We start from the raw sequence: 21,124 nt of genomic DNA on the forward strand, positions 1-21,124 counted from the left end.
TAAATGGGTTAAAAGGTATTTCCAAAGGGAATATTTTGGGGGGGGAATCGTCTCCTCGAGCAGACTGCATCCTTTATACCTTTTGAAGTTTCTCACGCCCGCTGCTGCCAAGAATAAATGCCTTTGAATAAAATAAATTACACACACGCACGCACAAGCACACACGTGCGCACACACACACACACGCACTTACCTGTAGTGTCTGAAAATCTCCTCTTCCACTTCTGTGATGAAGTGACACTTTGTACACGAGTACTCCCCCTCGCCGCCGCCGCCCCCTCCTCCTCCTCCGTCCTTCTCTCTCCCCCCTGCCTCCTCCTCAGCCTTGACGTGGGGCGGCGCCCCCTTTAGGCTGGCGACGGTATGGCAGCTTTCGTAGTGCTGGAGCAGCACGTCGATGTCGGCGGTGGCGAACGCACACTGGTCACATAGGTGGGTGACCCCTAGAGGGACAGAGAAACAAGGCTGGGGTGAGCAGCAGCACGACCAGGGATACCAAAATCCCATAAAGGGCGAGCTGGAAAAGTGGCATTTGGCATCTGCCAGGCATGTGCCATTTCCCAAAGTGGCATATGCTGTTGCCGAAGTGGCACGTGCCGTTGCCGAAGTGGCGCGTGCCGTTGTCGGAGTGGCGCGTGCCGTTGCGGAGTGGCATATGCCGTTGCCGGGGTGGCATATGCGTTGCCGGGGTGGCATATGCCGTCGCCGGAATGGCATATGCCGTCGCCGGAGTGGCATATGCCGTTGATGCCATTTTGGGAACGGCATATGCCATTTTGGAACGGCACATGTCTGGCACATGTCAAATGCCACTTTTCTATCTCGGCCTCTCTCCAAAATCTAGCAACGGTTCGCAACGGTTCGCAACTTGTGGGGATCGGAGACCACTGGTGGGCCATGAGGGTATTGCAAGTGGGCTCCCAAATAATTGGCAAAACACTAAGATCTAGGTTGCCGTGACGCCAGTCACACTTGCAAATGAATTCCATCTTACCATTTGAATTGTCCCCATTGAAGTCAATGGGGGAAATGTATTCACTAATAAATGAAAGGCGATATATGGAGATCTCTGTGTCAGTCCTTGTCCCTTTTATGCCCATATATGGAGATCCCTGATGTCATCATATTAATCCCATATCTTGGAATGCCCATATAGCTTGTGGACATACTGTGTCAAGTTGAATTTTTAACACATTAAGTGCTGAACCCTTGAGTCACCTCTAGGATTGGGAGGCGTTACGCTTGGCGAGGTGGCAGTACCGGGTTTGGAACCGATGGTGTCCTGTGGTTTGGTGGGTTGAGGGAACTTGGAACAGCATTTGGGACAGGTGGGCTTCTGACAGGCAAACGGGTGAGATACCTACAAAGACAATAACACACAATGCATATTTTATGCACTCTAGAAATGTCAAAGCACACATTTGGGTTTGTAGCCAGAAAATGAATGTTTGGCTGAAAAGATACATAGTTCATTCAAAAGTGACTTAAGGGCTATTCACACTGAGCACTAGAACTACTAAGTTGGTGTGAACTCTCATCCACTTGAGAATGATTTATAAAACTATATTTAGTTATAGTGCTCCGCGTGAACAGCCCTTTATCAGGCTTTCTGCTCATTAAAATAAAACCCTACCAGTCGTGACATTACTCTGGATATGACTTAACTGTTTTGTTTTCGCAGTGAATCAAAGTGTGTGTGCGCACGCGTGCGTGTATTAAGGAATCAAGACTTGTGTTTTTTTATTTCCTATTGAAGAATAAAGTACAATGGTACTTTAAAATAGTAATCGTTATCTTCTTTCTCCCAGTTATTTCATTGCTCATTTGACCGTGAGGACAGCAGACTTATGTACTGTAGTTAGGCAGTTCTGCTGCGAATACAACCACCATCAACAAGTATAATTATCATTACGACTAGTACTAGCAGTGTAATTCCTTTTTACTACTTTATATATTCTCCACAGCTTTGCTTTCAGATGTGTTTCCTAGTTTCTACGCAGTAAAGCCCAGACCATTTACGGTATCTTTTTTACACTTTCAGAGTTAATTAATGTGTAAATGGATAAGGATGCATTTGCATATGGCACCTTTCTCCAAAGCGCACATACACCCATTCACAAACATTCACAGAGTTTTGTTAATAATGGGCTGGTGTGAAAAGGCGAACGGCTTCCAGATCCCACCCCCTCCGGTCAGAGCTAACATGCACTAGAAATTGCCTTTTTTATTTTCTTCGATGCTACGCCTGGTTAACGGATGGAATAAAAGATAATAATAATCAGATTACGGTAAAAAAAACACTCGTCCGGAATTGTTGTGCTAAAAGGACACTTCGACACAAACAGCAAGGAGCAATCTTCGGTATACTCCCTGAGGGAGTGGAGGAAGTTGCTCAGGATAAGGAAATCTGGAGGTCTCAGTTGGAACTGTTACCCCCGCGACCCGATTCCGGATACGCGGTTGAAGATGGATGGATGGATGGATGGATCTGGGGATGAAACTAGGAACCTTTGGATTCCAAGATGGCAGCTCTACCTCCTGAGCCACTGCCATCCTGTTTACTTCCCTGTCCTTTCTTTTGCTTGTTTTCACATCACGTAAAGGACTTTCTTTTAGATAAACTGTATGCAATGCACTACATAGACTTTACTACAACTACTGCCCCCCAGCTGAAAAGATGTGTAAGATTGATTGTAAATGGAACTTATTTTCCCCAGTGTTCAATAATCAAAGACTTTTAATCGAGGATCGCCCCATTCGCTTTCCAAGGTGGAGGGCTAAGGGGATTCGTACATTAGGGGACTTATTTGATAGAAATGGTTTACGACCTTTTCGAGATTTGTGTGACATCTTCAATCTGCCTGGAAATACCCTTTTTTTCTACTTCCAACTGAGAACGTCCATGAGGACCTATGGGGTCCCATGGCAAGCTCCCCTTAGATTGCACCCCTTCCATGAGTTTATCTGTGATGGTAACAGAACAAGAGGTTTGGTTTCCACCCTCTATGGTTTTTTATTAGACTGTAGTTATGGGCCCCTATCTGTTGATACTGTTTGGAGGAATGATGTACCAAATTTGGACCCTGACTTTTGTTGGGACACAGTATGGTCTAACATTAGGCTATCTTCTAGAAATCCAGACCATCAACAAATTCATTTAAATTTTGTTCATCGGACTTATTTAACTCCCCGCAGACTATGTGCTATGAGGATTTTGAATAATCCCAACTGCACTCTCTGCGCCTCAAATAGTATTGGTACCTTCCTTCACATGGTTTGGGAATGCCCAAATGTGTCGTCATTCTGGAATATGGTTGCCTCAAAACTTTCAACTATTTTTAGTATCAATATCATATCTTCTCCTTCTTTATTTTTATTAAATGACGTCTCACAGTTGCAACTAAACAATATACGCAAGCGCATCTTCTTTGCTGGTGTAACGGCGGCGAAGAAGATGGTAGCTACGCGGTGGAAACCTCCTCATACGTTAACGTTTCGCCAGTGGGCCTTAACCTTTCTAGATATAGTATATTTAGAGCAGTCGATAGCAAGGTTACACGGAGCAAAAGAAGAAAACATTAATATGTGGTCGGACATTGCAGATAAGCTTAAGGCTATGATTCAAGAAATCACTATATAGTGGTAACAGCCTAGCACAGGCATGCACTATTGTACATTCCGTGTTGGTCCGGGGAAAGGGGGTGGGTGGGTTTTCTTTTCCTTTTCTTGTTTTACTATTGTTTGTGTTGTTTGTCTGTTAATTGCATTTTTCTTTTGATTATGGAAAATAAAAATATTTGATAACAAAAAAAAACTACTGCCCCCGTGTCACAACATGTGTCCCTGTTATAACTCGGACAGCGTCTGAGTGTGTCTCATATGCCCCCGAGGTATGCAGAGCTTGGCAATTTGGACGTACCAAAGGTATCTGAGAATCAAAAAAAAAAAAACACACAAATATATGCATCTATCGCCCCGCGGGTCTGAGTAAGTAGAAAGAAATTCTGCCTGCGTTCGGAGAGATTGTATGCATCGGCTTCCCTCATTTGCCAACCAAACCCAGAGCTGTCGAGTTCAAGGATTGGCGCCACGTTACGCAGTGTGGTACGTCGGTGCGGTGTTTTGATTGGTTGGTTTTCATGGCGGTGTCTCGCACTTCTCAGCTGTGAACAATGGTGTAGGAAATGATAACAAAATGCACTATTTGCTGCTTTATTGGTCCTTTGGGCTTTATTGTTACACACGCATCAACGTGCAAACTAACAGCAGGTCCAGTTCAATAGCAACGTTACGTTAGCAACTGCTGCTTTTCATAAAGTTTTCCTACTGAAAAAACACACAGTTGCCTCTTATCTGGTCGTTCATAAATAAGCCTCACTGAATGCACTCTCAACGTCACCGCCCACTGCACTCACTACACTGAGCACACACCCGGTGCGCATTTCCCCTGGGACCCCACCCCCAAAAAAATGAAAAAATAAAAATAATAATAATAATAATTTGGGGAACCCCCTGGGGTTGTGAACCACTGCTTTAGGTGACAGAAAAAGGTTAACTGAAAACAGGTTTATTTTTAGGTGACATACAAGTTCTCTGCCTATAGCAATGTTTCTCAAAGTGGATTCCAGGGACTCTGTGGGTTCCTTTAGGGGGGTCTAATTGGACCCATACAAGTCGGACAGTGTACAAATGGAACCAAATGGACCCCAACGGGTCCATTTGGTTCCATCTGTACACTGTCAGAGTTAAGGGGAGACCTTGAAATCTAAAAGTTTGAGAAACTCTGGCCTATAGCAACCTCACTATACTAGTAATAATTGTGATGCTGATCTGACCTCTCCCAGGTGTTTCTGGGGCTGGCAGAGGCCCTGTGGACAGTACATGCAGTGCTGGATGCAGCATCTGTGGATGGCGTGGTTGTGCTGGTAGTGCAGGAGCAGCGGCGCCACCACGATCACGTCGGCGCCGTGCGCCATGGAGTAGCGGAAGTCGCACAGCTGACAGTTGTAGCTCGTCACCACCGCCTCCGAGTCGCTGCCGGCCGCCTCTCCTAGGAGCCAGGAAGACAAGAACAAAACAGAAGGGTCAACGATATCACAATAGGCCATTTGCACAGCAGCAGCCATTTTGGAGAGAGGAGTTGTTGGGTCTCTTCTCACTTCCTTCACGGGTGTTACCGATAATACAAATGAAGGCTCTGTTTCTTTCTGGTCAGACGGAGTCAGGGTGCTGAAATTCACCCACCCCACTGGTATTTACGATGTGGGTGTGTTTAGATAAGCCCCTTTTCGACTGCAGCTTTAGCAACACACCACACCACACTACACCGCACCACATACAAATATCTACATTTTCCATTACACAAAAGTACCCCTACCGGTAAGAAACAAATTAACCTTTTTAACTGTGATTATGATACAATATAAATTTGTATTACAACTATCCTAAATTATAATACACTATAATGGATTAGAACTGTGATTATAATACACTATAAAGTATGAATGTATTACTAGGTCCTTGTAGTGGAAAACCTGTCACAAGTGGGCGGTGTGGTGTGGAGTGGTGTGGTGTTGGGCCAGTGGAAAAGGGGCTATAGATAGGTGTGGCAGGATGCATGTTATCTTGATGTTAACTCTCTCCATCCTGAAGGGATGTTCTCCCCAGGGGAGGGACCGTATATACTCTATGTGTGAACACAGCAGCAACATTAGTGTTGCGACAAAAGAAGGCTAGAGCAGGGGACTTCAGCGTTTTCAGGCCAAGGACCCCTTAGTTGAGAGAGAGATGTAGCAGGGACCCCCACAACCTTTGTGGATTCCATACAGTTTCATCGTTTGACAGCACAATCATCATTGAACTTTGGATTCATGTCAATTTGTGATCAGATATTTAACCACTTAAACCGTCAATACTTAATAAAGTTAACCTTTAACTCTGTACTTGGTCTGCTCTTTTTCCCCTCTACAAAACCCCTTTACCGAAAATAGCTGATCTACAAGCTCACAACGCCTCGCAGTGCGAGGCTTTGCGCTGCGAGGCGTTGTGAGCTTGTAGATCTGCTATTTTTGGCTAACGTTCTCAGAATAAGGACGCTAGGGTTCAAGTGGTTAATATAAAAGAGGAGAAAACGGTTTCTATCACACAAAGATTTGGAGGACCCCCTGTAGTGACTCTGAGGACCCCCTAGGGGTCCCGGACCCCCTGTTGAAGACCCTTGGGCTAGAGGAACACAACCACCCTAAGGACTATAAAACCATGGATTGACATCTAGACCTACTGCACATACAGTATGCTACCTTTAAATGCATTTTGAGAAAAAATAATGCTTCTATTTGTTCCAAAAGCTTTTATACCCTATATATATATATATATATATATATATATATATATATATATATATAACATGTCACCATGCTCTGCTTACACAATGCTGTACCCCCTCCAACTATATGTTCCCCATTTTCAATTGTTTTTATTTTATTTGTGACACTTGCTTTGGCAATGTAAACGTATGTTTTCTCATGCCAAAAAAGCTCCTTTGAATTGAATTGAATTTTAAGCTGTTGCTTGAGGGGGGGGGGGGGGGGGGTGCCTCAGAAGAATCTTAATTCAACCAATGGAAGGAACACCTTTTATCGTCCTGATATCTTGCCTTGCGTCTTTTACTTTCAAATAATGTTTATTGAATTCATTTATTGTTAATTGAAAGGTTGGAAACCTAGGTATCACAGGCCCTGTGATACCCTAACCTTAACTGTGATACCCTAACCCTAACCCAGGGTTATTGTGGGGTTCCAAATGCACCCTTAAAAAGGTGTGTAACTCTGAGAGGGTCCTTCAAATAAAAGGTTTGAGAATCACTGTGCTACATGAAATGGAACAGAGCCTTCATTAGTGTCATTGGCGACACCTTTGAAGGAAGTGAGAAGCGACCCAACTTCCCTCCAATATGGCTGCTGTGCATATACTGTAGCCCAAGGGTCTTCAACAGGGGGTCCGGGACCCCTAGGGGGTCCTCAGAGCTCACAACGCCTCGCGCTGCGAGGCGTTGTGAGCTTGTAGATCGGCTATTTTCGGCAAAGAGCTTCGGTGTAGAGGGGAAGAAGAGCAGACTAAGTACAGAGTGAAAGGTATTGACGGTTCAAGTGGTTAAATATCTGAAAACACAATTTGACATGAATCCAAAATACACTGATGATTGTGCGGTCAAACGATGAAACTATATGGAATCTATGAAAGGTTGTGGGGGCCCCTGCTTCATCTCTCTCTCAACTAAGGGGTCCTTGGCCTGAAGACGTTGAAGAGCCCTGCTGTAGCCTATTCTAGCAGGGAGGGGAGACGAGGGGAGGCCGGGGAGGTCAAAGTGCAACCCTCGAAGCACAAGTTAAGCGGCGTCATGAATTATGAAACGCAGCAAAGTGCGGGGCCACGTACCAGCTGTTAAGCAAAGCCTTGTACCGTGTGATTGCATTACAGTGTATTATGAACACAGTGTGGGACCCGCCGTATCAGAAGACCATGTTGAACAATGTGGAACAGTGATTCTCAACCTTTGTTTTGGTCTGTCTGTGTGTGTGTGTGTGTGTGTGTGTGTGTGTGTGTGTGTGTGTGTGTGTGTGTGTGTGTGTGTGTGTGTGTGTGTGTGTGTGTGTGTGGCGGGGTGGGCGGGTGGTCCCACTGGTGGGCCGTGAGGATACTGCAAGTGGGCCCTTAAATAATTAGCAAAACACTAAGACACTAAACACTTTTAAAGGAGTAGTTCATCAGCCAAAAGATTGCTTATTTTCTATCAATTACACCAGGGGTCTCCAATGTTTTCAGGCCAAGGACCCTTTGAGAGAGAGATTAGTTGAGAGAGAGATGAAGCAGGGACCCCCACAACCTTTTCAGAGATTCCATATAGTTCCATTGTTTGACAACACAATCATCAGTGTATTTTGAATTCATGTCAATCTCAGATATTTAACCCCTTAAACCATCAATACTTAATTAACTTGACCTTCCACAAGCTCAGAACGCCTCGCGCTGCGAGGCGTTGTGAGCTTGTAGATCGGCTATTTTTGGCTAAAGTTCTCAGAATATGGACGCTAGGGTTCAAGTAGTTGATAGAAAAACAGTTTCTATCGCAAAAAGATTTGGAGGACCCCCTGTAGTAACTCTGAGGACAACCTAGGGGTCCCGGACCCCCTGTTGAAGACCCCTGAATTACACAACCCATGAAGCCTTGAATCCATGGACATTTTTTATTTTGTCACATTTTGATGAACAGCCAGGTCATCCGGCAATAGGAGACTCAGTACTCAACTCCGCCGGTCATCACATTATTGGCTTAGGGATGTGACAAAAACACGAAACACAAATTCCAGGCTTCTACTTAAAAACAACTTCTTTACTCCTTGAATTGTTTCTTAAAAAAGATAGTTGCCATTGTGACACGGATACGTATACAATGTTTGTTCCATTGATCCAAGCAGGAACACACTTGATTGATTCATAATTAAAATAAACACGTTCTGAAAATGTACACGGCCCGCCCATCTGACCACTAAACTCGGCAGTCTGTCAGAGGATGCCGTGTTTAGTGGTCAGGTTGGTGGGCCAAGAACAACCTTCAAGATGTTCTAGCGGGCCCTGATCCCGGAAAAGGTTGAGAACCACTGATGTAGACAGGGGCGTCACAATATAGGAAAGTGGGACTGAGTTACGAGGGCCCAAGGTGGAGGGGCCCTAGTAACTTTAGCTATTGAAAAATAGTAGATATACAAGCTCACAGCGCGGCACCGAGTGCCGCGCTGCGAGCTTGTAGATCTGCTATTTTTGAAAAGTCGTGAAAATGTGCGCACATCTTTGAATATATGTATTTTTTTAAGTGAACATTTGTAACTCAAATTTTGCTTCTGGGGGTTCCCTGGAACTAAATATTTTGAGATGGGGGGTCCTTCACATGAAAAGGTTTGAGCATCACTGACATTTTCACGATTTTTCAAAAATAGCAGATCTACAAGCTCGCCGCGCTGTGAGCTTGTATATCTGCTATTTTTCAATAGTTAACATTCATGGGGGGCCCGCAGTGAATCCTTGTACCCAGGGCCCAGAATGTGGTGTGACGCCCCTGGATGTAGAAGGCGACGGAGGGTAACTTCATTTCACAATACATTTGTAAAGCGGTTCTCAGCCCTGGACCTGCATGGGGAACTGAGTACTTTTGGTTTCCATTCCAGCCCTCCAAGTACACATAGATTAATACTTGAAGGCACCACAATGGAAAACAAGCCTGCAGGACCTTTTTGTGCCTAAATGTTTTACTGTACTCTGTGCTGTTTACGTTTCTTTCATAATAAAGTATACAGTCAGTCAATCAATCAATCAATCAATCAATCAATACCAGGTGATTGGAATTATTTAACTCAGGGGTGCCCAAAAGGTAGACATGCCTCTAAAAATATATAATTAAAATATAAAAAACAAATATGTCAATATGACATCAAGAAGGGCCTGTCAGCTCCCTTCATGGCTTCTAAAGTAGGCAAACCTCCAATGCAATACTTTGTTCAAGAGTCAGTAGCATTACAAAGAACCTCAAAACATACTGTGACGGTGCCAATGGCCATACCCAAATACGCCTCTGGTCGTTGCTGGTTGATATTGATGAAAAAATGTCTACATGTATCAAGGGCTTTAGAGAAGCAACCACTGTCAATGTGCGTATAATTCTCTGCTACAGCAATCTACTTGTCCCATATCATTACCTTGAGTTGTGTTGGACGGGGTGGATGCTAGATCTTTCCGGCTTTTGGACACAACGTGGTCTCTCTCACCTCCTTCTCTTCTCCCTCCTCTATCTTCCCCCGCAGGGATAGAGTTGTTGGGGCTCAGAGCGCCCCCTGTGGTCGCTCTGTGTCTCTGTTCGTAGTGCTCCAAGAGCTTCCCAGCACCTCCTCCCCACTCGCAACTCCAGCTACAGAATTTACACCAATAGTATGCCAGCAGGTGGCCTCGGCCCGCCTCCCCGGCCCAGCTCGGCGAATCAGAGCAGTCCCTGACCGGGATGGAGTACCCGACCAACGAATCGTCCTCTGCTCTCACCGCCACTCGCTCCGCCCCGTCTAAGAGTTGACTCCTCCCCTTCTCGTGGATTGTCAGGTTGTTATTGGCGAGCAGGGGCGTGGTGGGCGGCGTTTTGACCTTATTTGGGTGGGAGGACAGGAAGTGCTGTTCGAGTTCTAAGGAACTACTGCCCATGTACGTGAAGTTGCAGAATTTGCAGCGGAAGTACTTGGTGTTGCCCTGGCAGTCTGGTGTCTTCCGGCCAATCCCGATTAGCGTGCCGCCCAGCATCACCTGTTTCCGTCCAGAGAACACAAAGAACAGAAAGGAAAGATTAATACATGGTCAGTGGATTTTCTAATTCAGGGGTCTTCGAAGTTTTCAGGCCAAGGATTCCTTAGTTGAGAGAGAGATGAAGCAGGGACCCCCACAACCTTTTTGTAGATTCCATATAGTTCCATCATTTAACAGCACAATCATCAGTGTATTTTGGATTCATGTCAAATTGTGTTTTCAGATATTCAAACACTTGAACCGTCAATACTTAATAAACTTGACCTTTCACTCTGGACGTGTGCTCTTTTTTCCCCTCTACACCAAACCTCTAGAAAATAGCCGATCCACAAGCTTACAACGCCTCGCGCTGTGAGGCGTTGTAAGCTTCTAGATCTGCTATTTTTGGTTCTCAGAATATGGATGCTATAGGGTTCAAATGGTTAATGTTAATGTAAAAAAGGGGGAAAAAACAAGTTTCTATCACACAAAGATTTGGAGGACCCCCTGTAGTAACTGTGAGGACCCCCTAGGGGTCCCGGACCCCCTGTTGAAGACCCCTGTTCTAATTACAAACCAATCAAATCTGGGTGGACAAAGAGTCATCAGATGAAATGCTGATGTCACCAGTCCAGCAGTGACCAATGCTGCAGAAGATTTGTGAAAGAATACCCAGCCATCCCATATCAATGTGAGTTCCGATTCTCTCCATAAGGTTTCAAACTGGCAGCAGTAGGCTGAAATGCCAATTCTAAATATAAACCCTACATACTGTATAAAACTATTTTCTGTCGAGTATGTGTGACAATGGTGATGCATGGAGCGTGCACATTGTGGAGGTAAATTGCCGAAGGCATAAGCCAGGAATACCAACCCAGGTAGATTCTTTCTACCTTAGTAAATTACATTTTAAAATAAACCTCCAAATTAGCATATCAGTATTATTTAAACTTGGTCCAAAGTGTGATTTTATTACTATGTTACGTGCCGGGTCAATTCCCTGCCCCTGAAATAATTGCTTTACTTAAAATAATAATAATAACAATAATTAGATTTGCAGGCACAGCAAGCAAAGAAAAAAAGAGAAAAGAAAACACACACATATAGCCAACTGCTAAGAAGAGAACAGAGTGAGAAAGTGACGCGAGGACACGGAGAGAGAACGCAGAGTGAGAGACACAGAGGAGGAGTGAAGCAGACGGAGAGAGACGGGCGAAAGAGCCGATCAATTTCTCTTTCATTCAAGTGGATAAAAGTCAGAAAGCTTAATGACGGCTATTACTGCTGTGTGAGCTCACAACGGCAATCATCCAATCAGCGACGCACAGTAGACCTAGCCCCGACAATTAGGCGACCAGACACACATCAAAGACATGTTCTTTTTTTTTTACGGGACGGACGGGGGGAAAAAAGAAACGGTCAGAGAGAGAAAGGGAGAGTGAGAGAGAGGGATAAGATATGGAGGGATGACGTGTGGGGCAAGAGGAGGGAATGGACGAGCGCAGTGGTGGAAAAAGTACTCACATGCTTTACTTAAGTAAAAGTATCAATACTGCAATGCAGAAACGCTACAAGTAAAGGTCCGGAATTCAAAATGTACTTGAGTGAAAGTAATGAAGTATTGGTATCAAAATGTACTTAAAGTACAAAAATTAAAAGTACTCATCCTGCAGAATGGTCCATTTCAAATTTTCAATTGTATGAAAATATTTTCAAATGGCCGAAATATAGGGCTGAAGTGGTTAATGTACTATATTTTGTGATAATAATCAAAATCTACAAAGTAAATAGAAACTAAAGTTTAAAAAGAAAAATGTAGCAGAGTAAAAGTACAATATAAAAATGGAAATAATCAAGTAAAGTACAAATACCTCAAAGTTGTACTTAAAGGGGTAAATGTACTTAGTTACTTTACACCACTGGACGAGCGAAGGGGACGAGGAGCGCTTGGGGGAACGACGACGCGGAGCAGAAGGTGAACGGGAGAGGCTGAGGCTGAGGGGCGGCGGGACGGATGGAGACGGAGAGAAGGGACAGAGGAGGGGGAGGAGAGATGAGGAGAGGAGGGCTTTGAAGAGAGAGGGAGGGAAAGGGAGGAGAGAAAGAGAGCGGGAGTACAGACAGAGGCGGCGAGAAACAGAGCCGGGGAGGAGGAGGAGGAGGAGGAGGGCATGCAGAGAAAAGAGAGGAGAGAAAGAAGGGGAAGGAGAAGCCAAGTTAAACGCATCTGACAGCTGTTTCATTACAGCGCCCAACAACCAATTACAACCGCTGCTCCCTCTCTCTCTCTCTCTCTTCTCCATCTCCCTCTTCCCCCGTTCCATTCCTCCTCCTCCTCCTCCTCCCTCTCTCCATCTCCTGTTATCCTCAGCCTCTCTCCTTCCTTTCTTCTCTCCCTCCATCCTTCTCATGTCTCTCTTTTTGTTTTTCTCCCTCGGTCTCTCTCTCTCCTCATCTCTCTGCTTTTTTTCCTTTCCCAAATGCAATCTCATTGGTTGACGAGGCGTCTCGTCCCGGCGAATGACAACATGGAATTTTCCAAACGTGGGCGGGAGAGAGAGAGAGAGAGAGGGAGAGAGAGAGAGAGAGAGAGAGAGAGAGAGAGAGAGAGAGAGAGAGAGAGAGAGAGAGGGAGAAAGTAATGTAGGGAGGGAATGAGAGAATAGAGACCCCTTTCATTCGCTTTTTTATACTTTCACTTTTTCATCGTAATGACGACTTAAGCCCACTGGATTTTCTATTTCTGACAGTGTGTGTGTGTGTGTGTGTGTGTGTGTGTCTGTGTCCATTACGTGACTTACGCCCATTACAGACTGCTGGTTTAAATGAAATGAAACTCCTCAACTACCCCCCCCCCCCCCCCCCCCACACACACACACACACACACACACACACACACACACACACACACACACACACACACACACACACACACACACACACACACACACACACACACACACTTCTCCTAGTTTATTAGATCATCTTGTTTAAATCTTTCAGACAAACCTCCACTGTTCATATACACACGTAAAGCCATAATCCATGACCTAAATGCTAACAAAAATGGGGTAGACTAACCATGAGGGGGGTAAAGAAAAAAGATTAGTAGGGAAATTATGAGATTCTTTTCAACGTCATGAAATGTGCACGAATATGAAAAAAATATATATATGCTGAAGAAATCTGTTAATTTTTGTGCAAATTGCTGATGTTGAGAGAGTTTCACAAAGTGTCGTCGTATGACGGCGTACCACACTTGAAACTGCAGAACTCACAACGGCACATTGTGAATTGTTATTTTTATGTATTTTTGCAGTTTGTGCAGTAGGTAGGACACCGTTAAATGACAGCGTACAAATCAGGTTTCAAGAGGCCAGACAGCATCCAGTGGTCAAGTGCACTCAGACAGAGCAGTCAGTCGCTCTGAGTGATCACCGTTAGCAGGTCAGTGTCAGCGGTCAAGTACACTCACACAGGACAAACACACTCCTTGATGATGGCGGCGCCGGCCACTCATTGGCTGCCGCACAGATTGAAACTGTGACCTTTTACGTGGTGGCGCGGTCTCTCTCTCCTGCCACCACTAAAGCCACGCTGCTGTCACCCCCAAGCCTGCTACTCTATTACATAATAAATATGTGACAAAGTATAATATTATATTAAGGTTCCATTAAAGCTCTGATGTGGTCTCACACACCACATTAACCCTTGTGTCCCTATTCTAAAGGGGGCCTGTTTAGGAGAAAATAGCAGATCTACAGGCTGGCAACACGTTGTGAGCTTGAAGGAAAGAAGGAGCTAGTGGTGGGGCGGAGTATAGAGCCCTGTGGGACTCTGGTTAACTATGCAGGTTTTAAGTGTTTAGAGGCAAGGCAAGGTATGTTTATTTGTACAGCACATTTCAACAACAAGGCCCTTCCACATGTCTTACACAAAACATTAAGTGGTGCAGAAGAAAAACATTATAAGACATTTGAATGCAATGAAAAAGAAGAATAACTTAAAATAAGAAAATGTAATTTCAGTGCAGAAGATATGATAAAAAAGGAAAGAGCTGGCAGCAGTTAACAGAAAGGTATTGAGCTATGATTTAAAAGAACTGAGAGTTGTAGTAGACCTATTTGTTCCTAATATGTGGTGTGTTTCTCTGCCAATGCCTAGAGTCATGTCATCAACATGGATCTGTCCCATTTAGCGCCACCATCAGGTTGAATTTTGCAAAACAAATTTTTGAACACTGTTCCTACAGATTTTGGCCTAAAATCATGCAAATTCGATGGCAAATCACAACCTCCGACCCTGATTTCTCACATGCCCCTCTTTTAATGCCACCATCAGGCGGATCTTTGCAAAACACTTTTTAACACTGCTCCTACAGACTTTGCCCTAAAATCACGCAAAAAGGTACACAGTATTTCTAAAGTCATGTCATCAACACGGATCTGTCCCATTTCTCATATTCCCTTCTGATTGGCTACGATTACCTTCTAAAGATTGTGCATGCGACCTGACGGTCGCTTATCTTAATCTCCGATTAGGGAGTCTTACTGGTAACTAATCTCCTCACATTGCAAAGTATTCATAAACTAGAGTATTTATAAACTCGTGTGTCATGGTGCCACACCACGGGCGTATACTGTATTTGGGGAGGGACAAGTTCCTGCCACTTTTGGGGGATTGTCCAGACATCCATTTTGACTAATCAAAGATACTGTTGTGTTACTGTTTTCTGTAAAACTATTTTTATCTGCTCCACACGGATTAAGTCATGGTCCTGTTTTGTCTCAACCACGTAGCGTTTCTTTGATTAGCCGTGTAGAGCCAATCAAATAAGCATCATGAGCTAGCAAAAGCGGTCCCCTCAGACTATGGAGGAGGCATTAATATTGTGTTAAGGTAGCATCTGGTTGTCAGCTAGCGTAACCTGATAAACTTCATAAGACACACAGAAAATTCAATTTCCACATACAGTACATGCCAGTCTGCTGTCATAGTGACGTGTTTTCACTGCATTCTGCTAGCGAGTAGTGGACTGTCTTTAGGTCCAGCACCTGTGTCGGTGATGTGATTGTATATCAACGAACAATTTAAGGACTTTTCAATACCTCTAAAATGACAAATTAAACATTGGCCAAATTGTCAAATAGTAGAGGCAGAAATTGTGAAAAATAGACGATCTACATGCTCACAACGCCGCGCAACAATAGAACCGTGTTATACAAACTGTAATTCCTCAACTCTTAGTGCTCGTCAGGATGGGGGGTTCCCAGGTAACATATGATTATTTTGGGGGTCGTGGCCTGAAAAGGTTGAGAACCACTGGCATAGTACATACGGTAGTAGCTCTATAAACTGTCAGAGTTCAGCGACCTGCGACCTGATCAGAGTACAGTTGGTGGAGCAGACACAACTGGTAAGAAGAAGGCATCCGCTCTTCACTTGCTCAACACAGAAAAACCTTCTTTTTACAATAGCAATGTTTCTGTCAAACACCTACCTTAGACTTCTATCAGATGCTATTGGATTCAATAGATGCATGAGGAAGGTCTTTGACCGAAACGTAGTAATCATTAATCATTATAAATAAAAGTTATTTGCTTTATTGAGCAAGTGAAGACAGTGTGCAGGTATCTTCTTCTCGATATCAAAGAAGTAAGCAATTTACCCCGAGTGAGAGGACATTATGCTCTCATAATGTCCGCAGTGCGGGTGTTATCGGACGAGGCGCAGCCGAGTCCGATAACACCCGCACTCAGGACATTATGAGAGCATAATGTCCGACCCCGAGTGGTAAATAGCTTTTCTACCACTTTTTCCCGTATACATGAAAGAAAACACATAGTTGTAACTTGCAAGGATCTTAAGTTACAATCATTATTGCCTATAAAACTTCCGCGAGACAGCAGATAGTTCCACAAACAACATCTTCTACTCACCAACAGATGGCGTCAACTCCATAGTAATCCATGCGTCTAGCTTACAGCTAAGCTAACGTCAGTTAAAAGCACCGTTCCGGCCGTAAATAGAGGCTGTTCGCTTCCAGAAAGGCATAGGTTCAGAGAAAAGGGGCTTTAAAGTTGGCGGATTGCATTGGATCCAAATAAATCGGCGACGATAGTACGCACGTTAGTAAACATAGGACCGCTGCGACCTTCATTTGTTGGTTGGGGGAAAGTCCCCGGATGTACACTGAGGCGCATTGATCTCGGACACACAACTTTGCGTCAGTTGTCCTCTCATAACCTCCGGAATTTAGCCAATCAGAATCCAGTATTTGAACACGTGACTCGAAAAAGTGGTAGAACTAAAACTCTAAAGGTCTTTGCACACTGCTGCGTTTTTCGGGCCGAATATCGGAGTGAATTCCGGAGCGCGCAAATAAAAAAATCAACCTCAGGTTATGTCAGTCACGTTTGCACACTGCCGCCCGTTTCGCGCACCACTCGATCCCTTGCTCTCTCTATCTCTCTCTCATTCTGCAACGAAAAACGCAGCAGTGTACAAAGACCTTAACTCTAAATACTCTGTTGTCGGTGTTGCACGCCAAAACTAGCTAGGTATACAAGTTGATCTGCTATGTCTAGGAGCAGTTATTTTAGTGTGCTTATTTTACAGATTTTTGATGTATTCTCTATTCATATGGTATATTCTTCAACACAAATAAATCAAGTGAATGAAGTAGGGGAAATTGCCAAAAGGAGACGGACAGATGGGGCAACTGTTGCAGTAGATGTGTATCATGACTTGGGCTGTGTCCCAAATTCCTCAGTCACTCACTATACTCAGTCCCTACGCCCATGAACCTATAGGAAATTCTATGTAGGGGACTACAGTGAACTCATCCGCAAAATAAAAACCACATTTCAGACACGACTCAGGTCACCGTTAATGACGTCATTGCCATCACGTGCCAGATACATTTTTCATTCAGCGGCGTGCAATGTATGATGGTCTATACCGTAAGGGTTGCGTTATAGGCTTAACCATAGGCTGTGCCCAGCTACCTTTCACAGTGCATTGTGGGACAAGTCCATAATATAGTGTAATGAGGCAGCTGTGTCTCATGAATCTGGACCCCTAACTGCTCCTGATGAGCAGGTTGGCCTTGCATGGTTTCCTACGCCATCCGTGTGTGAATGGGTGAACGTGAAATACATCGGAAAGTGATTTGAAGGGTCATGCGGTTTTCTCCCAATACAGTAAAATCCTCAGTCCTAATTTAACTCAAAGTGTGCAAGTCATGAATAAAATAACACTGAATATTTTACTGTGACTTGTGAATATAAAATGTATTACACAGCATTAATCCATATTACACAGCATTAATCCATACTGTACCCCTCTGTTAAATCCATCCAAAAAAGAAAAACAAAGGGTATTTTATTGTACACAGTAAAAATCCTGTGTTCATTTATCCATTTGTAATCAATTATTTTACAGACTTGCAGTATTAAGCTTTGATTTAATCAAAAGCAAATTCCCTGCATTAAAGACTAAAACTGTACTATACAGATAAGACAGTGTAGAGAGAGTGTAGACAGAGTGTGTGTGTGTGTGTGTGTGTGTGTGTGTGTGTGTGTGTGTGCGTGCGTGCGTGCGTGCGTGCGTGCGTGCATGCGTGCGTGCGTGCGTGCGTGCGTAGTAGGCATATGTGTGTGCATAGGCAGTGTGTCTGCCAGGTGCCCCATTTGTCCGTCTGTCTGAGCCTGTCCATCTGTCTGTCTACAACATTTTACTATGTTCAACAACAAACTCCCCACTGCACAAATTAGTCACTGCATTCTCTCTCACTCTCAACCAGATTGATTTCTGAAGCATGTGTGTGTGCGCGCGCAACACACACACACACACACACACACACACACACACACACACACACACACACACACACACACACACACACACACACACACACACACACACACACACACACACACACACACACACACACACACACACACACACACACACACACACAGAGCCTTATGTTGCAAATCACTTACAGCTTGTTCAAACCAATAAATTATTCACTTCAGTTATGGGGCTAGATTTACAAGCGTATGAAAATATGTTACTTTTACAATGTATTGTTACTGTAAGGTTACTCTATCCCTGTACTGTTTGAATTATCACTTATCAAGAATTGTCTGCGACAAATCTACGTTCCGAGAACAGTCCACAGAAATTCAGCAAAAACAGACTGCTATTTTATCATCTGTATTGATTGAGCTCCATTTTGAATGATTACAAAAATGTGATATGACAACCATGCAAAAGCACCAACACCTATTTCAACTGATTAATTAATGAGTCATATTACATTACATGATTACAATTTACTAGCAATTGTATTTTTAACCCAGCTAAAATACTGTGTGTGATTATAAACAACCAGTGTTGTAGTGTTTTCAGTCATCAATGTATTTGGTACTTTATGCAAGTACATTATAAATGTTATCCTTATATGTAAACTAAAGGGACATTTTAGATCACTGTCTACTGGTCATATACTGCCTGCTTTACATTACTGCTGTTTCCATTCACTACAATTGCTTATCGTCTCTGTCGCATGGAAACCTCATAAGTCCAAAACTATTACTTTTCAGGATTCAAAAAACGTAAAGGTTGCAGATCTACAAGCTAAAAGTGCGTCGCTTTGTGCTGCGCTAGTGCGCTTCCAGCTTGCAGATCTGATACTTTTGAAGCTTTTGTGTGGCACTTATGATCAAGTTAAAACACCGAATAGATTCTTGACTTAAAAAAATAAATAAATAAAAAATTATATTGGTCTAAAATAAATGGCCCTTAGAAACCCCCAATTACCCCTGCACTATAAGCCATTGATTTATTGTGTTTTGGCTCTGTCAGGTGGAAACCTCATATCTCCAAAACAATTCAAATAAAATAAATGGTAAAAAGATAATGCAGCAGATCTGCAAGCTCGAAAAGTGGCACTAGGTGACGTGATTTAATGGTTTTTTTCATGCTTTCTTTATGCTTTTGTGTGATGCTGTAAGACGATCAAGTAACGTGCTTATTTACAAAAAAAACACAAAAAGTTAAAATATGGAGATAGGAGGTTTCTGACGACAGCGACAATTTACTTCCTTGCCTGTCAAGAGGGAATTCATGTCACAGGCTTTGACTCTGAATTTGAGAAAATAGGAAGTACGCATTTCAATGTGTTCTGTGTGCAGGTCCCTGGCAGGGTGCCTTTGTGAGAAGAGCAGTGAGGCTGACATGGTTCTGGAGTGTTTCTATGTTTGTATGAATGAAATGGATGAGATGGAGAATTCTTTCTGTGGTGTGAAGGACCAAAACCACTCAAAGCTCAGAAGTAAGTACAGTAGCTACAAAAGGAGGGAGATGGCATGTTTGGGGGCTCAGCCAATAAGGATTATCTGAACACACATCAATTCCTAGCCTCAAAGACTGAATGGGTGAACTGGTCCTTTAACATTTTCCAGCCAAACAGTCAACTATGTTTTGTTTAGTTTTTCTTTAGAACAAATTGTATGGTGGCCGGCTGGCCGCCGGCTTTAAGTAATATTACAATCGACCTGCCTACTGTAATCTAGTTGAATACCCCTGCTGTACACAGTGTGTGTGTGTGTGTGTGTGTGTGTGTGTGTGTGTGTGTGTGTGTGTGTGTGTGTGTGTGTGTGTGTGTGTGTGTGTGTGTGTGTGTGTGTGTGTGTGTGTGTGTGTGTGTGTGTGTGTGTGTGTGTGGTCCCCATCTTACCTGTACATCATACGTGCCATTCATCATGACCGTCCTATGCTGCTGACCGTGGTTGTCTTGTCTGGTCTTCCCCATCTCTTTGGCTTGGTTCCTCTGTCCCTGTCCTGCCTGGGCGTCTTCACAGCAAAAACAAGGATTGATTGATTGACTGATTGAATACTTGATTAGTCAGAAATGTAAACAGCACGAGGTACAATCGGAGACTACGGCTAAAAAGGATAACAAAAAAACAAGTCCTGGGGGACTTGATTCCATTGCGGTCCTATGTATTCAATTCATCAACATAGCATTAAAAAAATTACATTTTTGCCTGGGTGGATTATCAAGCCATGAGCTGGAGCCCCAAACCGAGGTTTGATTTCAGAGCTTGTTCAGCCCTCGTGAGTTTGTATAGGTCTGCCTTAAGTCAAAATGATGTAAATATTCCTTATTATATACGATATAATACTCTCATACAGCAAAACTGAAACACAAAAGGTTTAAATATGTCTGCCCGACAACAGTGATATAGTAATACTATACTGTTGCATTATTGACTCGTTGACTCGTTGGTCATCATGTTAGGGTTTTGGCACGCAGTTTTGGCCCAGGTAATGCATCAGGGAAATAGGCTCTCCCTTTCCTTCTCTCTCTCTCCCTCCCTCCCTTCCTCCCCCTATCATCCTCCCCCCCTCTCTTTCGCTGATCGAGCCGAAAATTAATACGTTTTACTGTACTTGTAAACCAGCAACAAGCAACCTTCCTTCCTTCCGTAACGTCTCAATGTGGTTGACATTGTGACATCACATTGCAGTTTACATCAAAGATGCAAGCACGACTCAACAAATATCTTCACTTCTCTGAGCATTTTTACTGGATGCACGGTCGCGAAAGTAACTTTTAACAAGAGAATCTCTAAAAGAGAATGCCAGCACTCACGGAACTGTCATTTAAGGCACTTTTATTCACGTTCATAAGTTGGCATGGCACATCACAGAGCCTCTGTGGCGTGCCATGCCAACTTGTAAACATAAATAAAAGTGGCTTAAATGACAGTTAGAAGACTCGGCTAAGTGT

General features: G+C 43.7%; 1 protein-coding gene across 1 annotated transcript in view; it reads right to left on the reverse strand.

The window, feature by feature from the left end:
• The window catches only part of trps1 (trichorhinophalangeal syndrome I), a gene marked incomplete at both ends in the record, with an annotated part of 138,880 nt that overhangs the window by 116,972 nt on the left and 784 nt on the right, over positions 1-21,124 (reverse strand). Inside the window, 5 exons of the mRNA XM_080735349.1 lie at positions 194-443; positions 1,219-1,360; positions 4,836-5,050; positions 9,753-10,344; positions 20,069-20,184. Of these exons, the coding sequence (XP_080591475.1) occupies positions 194-443; positions 1,219-1,360; positions 4,836-5,050; positions 9,753-10,344; positions 20,069-20,184 (1,315 nt within the window). The remainder of the gene's footprint in view (positions 1-193; positions 444-1,218; positions 1,361-4,835; positions 5,051-9,752; positions 10,345-20,068; positions 20,185-21,124) is intronic.

Source organism: Nannobrachium achirus (assembly GCF_963921795.1).
Source record: "Nannobrachium achirus genome assembly, chromosome: 10".
Lineage (NCBI taxonomy): Eukaryota > Metazoa > Chordata > Actinopteri > Myctophiformes > Myctophidae > Nannobrachium > Nannobrachium achirus.